Source organism: Tupaia chinensis, unplaced genomic scaffold, assembly GCF_000334495.1.
Source record: "Tupaia chinensis unplaced genomic scaffold, TupChi_1.0 Scaffold000601_1, whole genome shotgun sequence".
Classification (NCBI taxonomy): domain Eukaryota; kingdom Metazoa; phylum Chordata; class Mammalia; order Scandentia; family Tupaiidae; genus Tupaia; species Tupaia belangeri.
Genome location: NW_006160119.1, coordinates 1,234,475 through 1,240,480, shown reverse-complemented (window position 1 = coordinate 1,240,480; position 6,006 = coordinate 1,234,475). Strand labels below are relative to the sequence as shown.

The following is a 6,006-nucleotide window of genomic DNA, read 5'->3' as shown; positions in this document are numbered from 1 at the left end:
CTCTCTGCCTGTCTGGCAAGCGCACCCCCCCCATAGCGAAAACCTCTCCAGGAAAAAAAAAAAAAAAAAAAAAAGAAGCAAAATTCAAACCAAGGTTACCACCAAACCCAGCTTATTCTATGATTAAAAACAAAATATTTCCCCTCGTATCTTTAGCTCACATGTGTGGGAACAGCAGGTCAGAGTGAGTTTTGAGGATATGCTGGATCTGAACGTGATCAAAAACATTTTGTCAAGAAGTCTAAATAATCTTCGAGCTAGGTTGAACAGTTTCCCTCTAAAGAAAAGCAATGTCACACGGCCACTCAAGTGTGGGAAGGGAAACCAAGAGTGAGACGGTCGTCGCACATCTCTTACACCACAAAGCTCACACCTTTCCTGTGATTCCCCAGTAAAAGCATAACCCCACCTAGATATAAAATGCCACCTGCAAAGACATTCCATCATACAACAGTCTGAGGTTGATGTGTTTCCTGTTTCTAAAGCAGGGCTGGTAAGTAATACGGGCATATCACGCGAACAGTCTGAATATTCTGGGTACGTGTTTAATAAGAGCATTACGTGGCCGAGAGGACACTCAGCACTAACGGTATTCTCTAGGTCTTTAGATCAATGACCTCTACCAGCATTTCCTAAGCTCACATCAAAGCCCATCAAAGCTCACGGTTTCTAAGTCGACATATAAGCATGTTATGCATTTCTTCTCAGGATTCGAGTTCAATTTTTATTATTAAAATCTAGAGAAACTCATTAAACATTTTTTCGAACCCTGTCAATCTAGTATGAGAGACTAGCTCTGCCACACACACCGGCCGGGGCTATTAGGAGTCGCGCCATCTTTTCATCTGAAATAGCTCTCAATTTCTTTTCAATCTTCTCAGAATACGGTAGTGTTTCCCTAAAATCATAATGCTGGTAACTGCAAAACCGATTCTGTCTTCCTTTGAAAAGTATCCACTATTTTCTTAAAAGGTTATGAGTAAGTGTATGTTAAGCCCTTCAGAAACTAAGAGCAGGAATTTACTCCCAGGAGCCTGAAATTCAGAAAGAAAGCGGCATAACCCAGGCAGGCAGGGCCAGTAACCGCAAGGGGAGGCACGTGGCCGAGGCCGCTGGCTCGGGGCACAGCCAGCTGCTGCAGAAATAAGAGACCCAAATCCCACCACCACCGACACTATCTCTCCTTGGTGCTTCTCCCTCCAGGCTTCCCAAGCGACAGTTCTGTCCTCACTTCCCCCGTGAGCTCTCCTCCATGAGCCTCGGGCACAGACCCTGGCGGGACACGATGCATGCTGGGCTCCCACCTGGCGGCGGGGGCTTGCTCTCCCACTCGGCGTTCTCCATCATCTGCTTGGCGATCCGCTCGGCATTGCACTGCTCCCGCTTCTGCTGGATGAGCTGCTGAAGTTCAGTTTTACAAGTTGTGATCCGAATCTGGTAAGTGGACGGTAAAATTGTACTACTTAAAACCTGTACTACTGGTTTTTTATTTTGGACATGTGTCACTTCAGGAACCTACAAAACAAACAGAACTATTTATGTCGTAAGCCAAGTATGTTTGAAGATAAGGTCTACCCACGTTCTCTCTGCACTACCAGCTTCTTGTCTTTATTAATACAACAATTTAAAAATTTACTTAAAGATAAGGACACTTTATATGAAAACTTAAAGTTCATCCATAAATATTACATTTCCCAAATTGCATATTTTTAAAAAATTAATAGCCCAAAAATAACATTAAATAAAAGTCTTTATTAATATAAGTGAAAAGAAATGGAATTTCAATGTATCAATCTGGTTTAATTAATATTTTTCATATAAAATACTATTAGTTGGGAAAGAGTTTAAATTTAAAAACTTATTTCAAGTTATTTCAAAACCCTGACATTTATCATACATAGCAAACATGGCTCTTCTTCCCAGAGTATCTTTTCTATTTTATAGATCTAACAATCTTACATGAGGCACAGAAACAACCTGAAAGGTTCACTACGGCCTCATACATGGCCCTCTTACTCACAGGACACTCCACCCACCATCCCGTAGCTACCTGAAACCTCAGCACCGAGTCTACGGCTACAACCCTCTCTCGTGCACACAGACCTAGGACAAGGTTAAGCTTACCCGTGCGTTTCTAGTTCTAAGTGGCATTGTTTCTTAGGGTAAATTCTCAGAACTAAAAGCAGTGAGTCAGACAGTCTCACTGACAGACAAGGAAACTGAAGCTGCGGACACGGGAGAACACCACACAGGTCAAAGTGTCCTCAGCTCAGTTTCAGAGCACTCTGTCGGCGAGTACTGTAAACGAGACCTTCTGGTGCTTTTGATAACTCATTTCCCCTTGGCTGTAAGTGAAAGGTAAACCTTTCTAAGAGCAGCACACAGTGGGGACGCCTGAGAGCAGAAGGGGACCTCGACGGGGTGGGGGTGGGGGGAGCAAGAGTCTAGGTGACAGCACCTGCGTGGAGGTCGACGGAGGGGCACAGATGCCGGCAGAGGACTCGGAGCGAGGCGGCCTCCCAGTCGGAACCACCTCCTGGTCGCTTCCCTTAGGGAGGGCCTGTGGTACGCTGGGTGGTTCTAGTGACCCGAACATGCTTTTCCATTCTTCATTCACATTTGAGTCTTGTTTTACGTGTTTTCTAGCTGTAAAAACACATTCAGAAGTCTGAAGACCGCCTTTAAGACTAACATGCGCTTTTACAGTTGTTTCCCTGCGGGGAGGGGTAGCAGCAATTGACCTCACGCCCTCTGTGTCCCTAGGGTCTGAAGGTCGTCCATGCCCACACCCGGCTCCTCAGCTCCTCTCAGGGCAGCTAAGACAGTGCGCTTTTAACCTGTTCATAACAGCACGAAAGTGCGAAGCGCGTCCTTGTTTCCCAAGGCTAGCTCAATTCCAACTACCTTATCTGCAAAAGTAACAATGAAAACAGCTTTTAAAATATCACTGACCACACTGCAAAGTATGGCCTCTTTTAGTTCCAGTAGTACTTGAGAAACAAACAGAAATAAAATAACAACTGCTATACAGCTACCTCCTGACTAGACTATCTTTAATGACACAAAGTATATTATGCAGGGCCAAGTTCTAGCTACTAACATTAAGATAACTGCTTCCATAATTACCATCGCCTGATGCGTAGCCCTCCCACTTTAAACTTCATAAACTACAGTTCAGTGAGAGTCTATTATTTTGCAAAAAGAAAATACTGTTCACAGCCTGCTCCTTCCTTTACTGAATACCTCGAACATTTACTCAACGCTCCTCTAGCAATGCGCACTTCGACTGCTTCTTCTGTTTGCCCTAGGAACATTCCTCATAGACCTTCACCGTCCTGTCAGTGTTCCTTAGGGCACATTTCCAGAACTGAAAACAGCTAAGTCAGACGACGAGAACGTCTTAAATTAGTGACAGATTAATGTCAGAGAGCCTTCAAAGAATACGTTCAGTTTATAAACTCACTAACACTGTATGAAAACGCCTACTTCCCCACATCCTTGCCGATACTAAGTATCATCACTTTCCACTAATCACATAGGAAGAAAACGGCACCTGCTTTAATTTGCATTTACTTAATTATTGACCTTTTTATATATGTGCATTTCAATTCCTTTATCAGCTGTCTGTTCAAATTCTTCTCCTTTTTTCTCTTGGGATGCTTGCCTTTTTTCCTCTGATTGGTATAAAGCTTTACATGTTATACATGTAAGCTATTACTATTTAAGTTACATATACATTATTCCAAATTTGACAATTACAGGTTTCTTTTAAATATAATGTATTAGCTAACCTCAAAATCTAATGCTAAACTAGAGGGGATTTTTTTTTTTTTTGAGAGAGAGATTTTTGCTATAGGGAGCGTGCACTCGGAGAGACAGAGAGAGGGGGAGAGAGATGGAATGAGAGAAATCATCCCCGAGGAAGGTGGCCATTCCGTAATCCCTCTACTGTCCCCTTGATATCTGGGGCATGCACGAAACGTGCCTGGCATAAGTTTTAGGTCACCGGATCCAGGACTGGAACCACAGTTGACTACGTGGGAGTCCAGCAAGGTAACTCTTACGCGGTCTCCTGGTACCAGAATAGAGGGGTTTTTAAAGGCATGTACTTGGTAGTGTATACGTGAAGTCTTCAAAAAGCTCATGGCCAATGTGTATTATGAAAAGATTATGAATGGACATGAAATTTTATTTGTACCAGCAAACTCACACTTTAATTCCATATTCCACGAACTTTTCAAAGTCAATTTGTATACCTACTAAAGCGGGCAGGCCAATCTTAAGAAACCTCACACTATCGCTGGACTCCCATGCAATCGACTGCGGTTGGAGTCCCAGACTTACAGCTCCCACTGGCCGGGTAGTGCATGCCCAAAATCCCGAGAGGGCAGGAGAAGGGATTGCAGTGTGGTCATCTCTCCTAGGGGTGACTCCTCACCTTCTGGTTCTCTCTCTGTCTCTCTGTCTCTCTTTCTCTTTCTCTCCAGCAAGTGCACATGCCCTACAGTAAAAATCTCTCTTTTTAAAAAGAAACAATTAAAAAAACCTGTCATACAATCGATTTCAATGTGACAAAGCTAATAGTTCTAAATATCAAGACTTCAAACAGTTAAGGCTTCTCCGGCCTCTAATCTCTTATATTTCAGTAACAGTAAGATCATTCTTTTAAATTCTTTGGGCATTACCTACAAGTAATAAACTAACACTTATCTCAATGTACATAGACTACTGGTTTTGGGTTGGTGGTTAAAGGACTGAAAACAGAATTTCATCTTCAATTCCACACCTCCACAAAGGCAAGAAGGTTTTATCATAACTAGAACTTTAAAATCAGGACTGGGTTGAATAGGCACAAAGCTATGATCTGGGCAAGTTACTGAAGCTTTCTTAGGTCTTGCCGTAGGGCACGTGCACTCACCAGAGTCAGAGAAGGGGGTGGGCACGCCACAGTCCCTTCCCCTCCTGGGATTTCGGACGCACACACGCGGCGTGGTTTCCAAACCACTAGGTCTGGGACGTAAACTGTGGCCACCATGTGGGCACTGAGCACCCTGACCACCACACTGCCTGCTGGCCCCAAGTTACTGAATCTTTGTTTTGAGAGACAGATATTTGCTACAGGGCGCATGAGCTCACCACACAGAGAGAGAGAGAGAGAGAGAGAGAAAGTGGGAAATCATCCCCTAGGGGGATGGTCTCGCCACAATCCCTGCTCCTCCATTCTCCTCTCGGGATTCTGTGCATGCACGCACACGTGCCCAGCGTGAGTGTCAAGTCACTGGTCCAGGACTTGAACCACAGTCGGCCATGTGGAAGTCCAGCACCTTAACCGTTACTCCTCCTGCTGGCTCCAGGTCACTAAATCTTAATTATTAGCCTATATCCCCACTTCCCTTTCCCCCAATGTCCCTACTGGGTACAAGAATCACCATCAAGTTTTATCTGTGAATGGTGCCTTTCGTTTTGTTACCAACTAGCTACAATGCTGTCTTACCATTCCTAACAACAAGCTACACACACCAGAAGCAGACGTACTAACCCCGCTTGTCGTCTGGTTCTTGTCTGGTTCTGACGAGATCGACCTGCCTCCCAGTAATGCCCACGGCTGCCAGGTCGATCGCCCCCTTCTGACTGCTGTCGTGCAGACTGCTGTGGTCCACGACGTTGGCCTTCGCTTTGTTAGATTTCATCATGAAGTCTTTCAGTGCCAGAAGTTTGTCTTCCTCTTCCTCTGTCATTCCCTGAGACAAGAACAAAACACCTTTAAGCTTATTTTCAGGAATAACAGCAGGCCTCAGAATGACTCACAGCTGAAGGGTCAAACCATCCCATGCAGAACTAAAGTCCAAATGATGAACTGAAGCTCGTAAACTCAAGGGGAAACCAGGCGTCAGGTGGAGCAGGGCGTCACTGCTGGGCCCCTCAGAACACTCAGGTACTTCCCGCTCTGCGTCACTGTTTAGACCCTAGCTTGTTTCCCAACGGGAGCATCCAAATATAATTCAT

At 44.6% G+C, this 6,006-nt stretch overlaps 1 protein-coding gene across 3 annotated transcripts in view; it reads right to left on the bottom strand.

Moving 5' to 3' along the window:
* The window catches only part of PIK3R4 (phosphoinositide-3-kinase regulatory subunit 4), a 47,568-nt gene that overhangs the window by 12,727 nt on the left and 28,835 nt on the right, over positions 1 to 6,006 (bottom strand). For 2 of the 3 annotated variants that reach the window (XM_006158512.1, XM_014591587.2), the window contains exons 10-12: positions 5,540 to 5,741; positions 2,459 to 2,646; positions 1,305 to 1,515 (exon numbers count right to left, since the gene is read on the bottom strand). In XM_006158512.1, coding sequence (XP_006158574.1) covers positions 1,305 to 1,515; positions 2,459 to 2,646; positions 5,540 to 5,741 — 601 coding nt within the window. The remainder of the gene's footprint in view (positions 1 to 1,304; positions 1,516 to 2,458; positions 2,647 to 5,539; positions 5,742 to 6,006) is intronic. The other variant, XM_006158513.1, reaches the window with a different exon arrangement.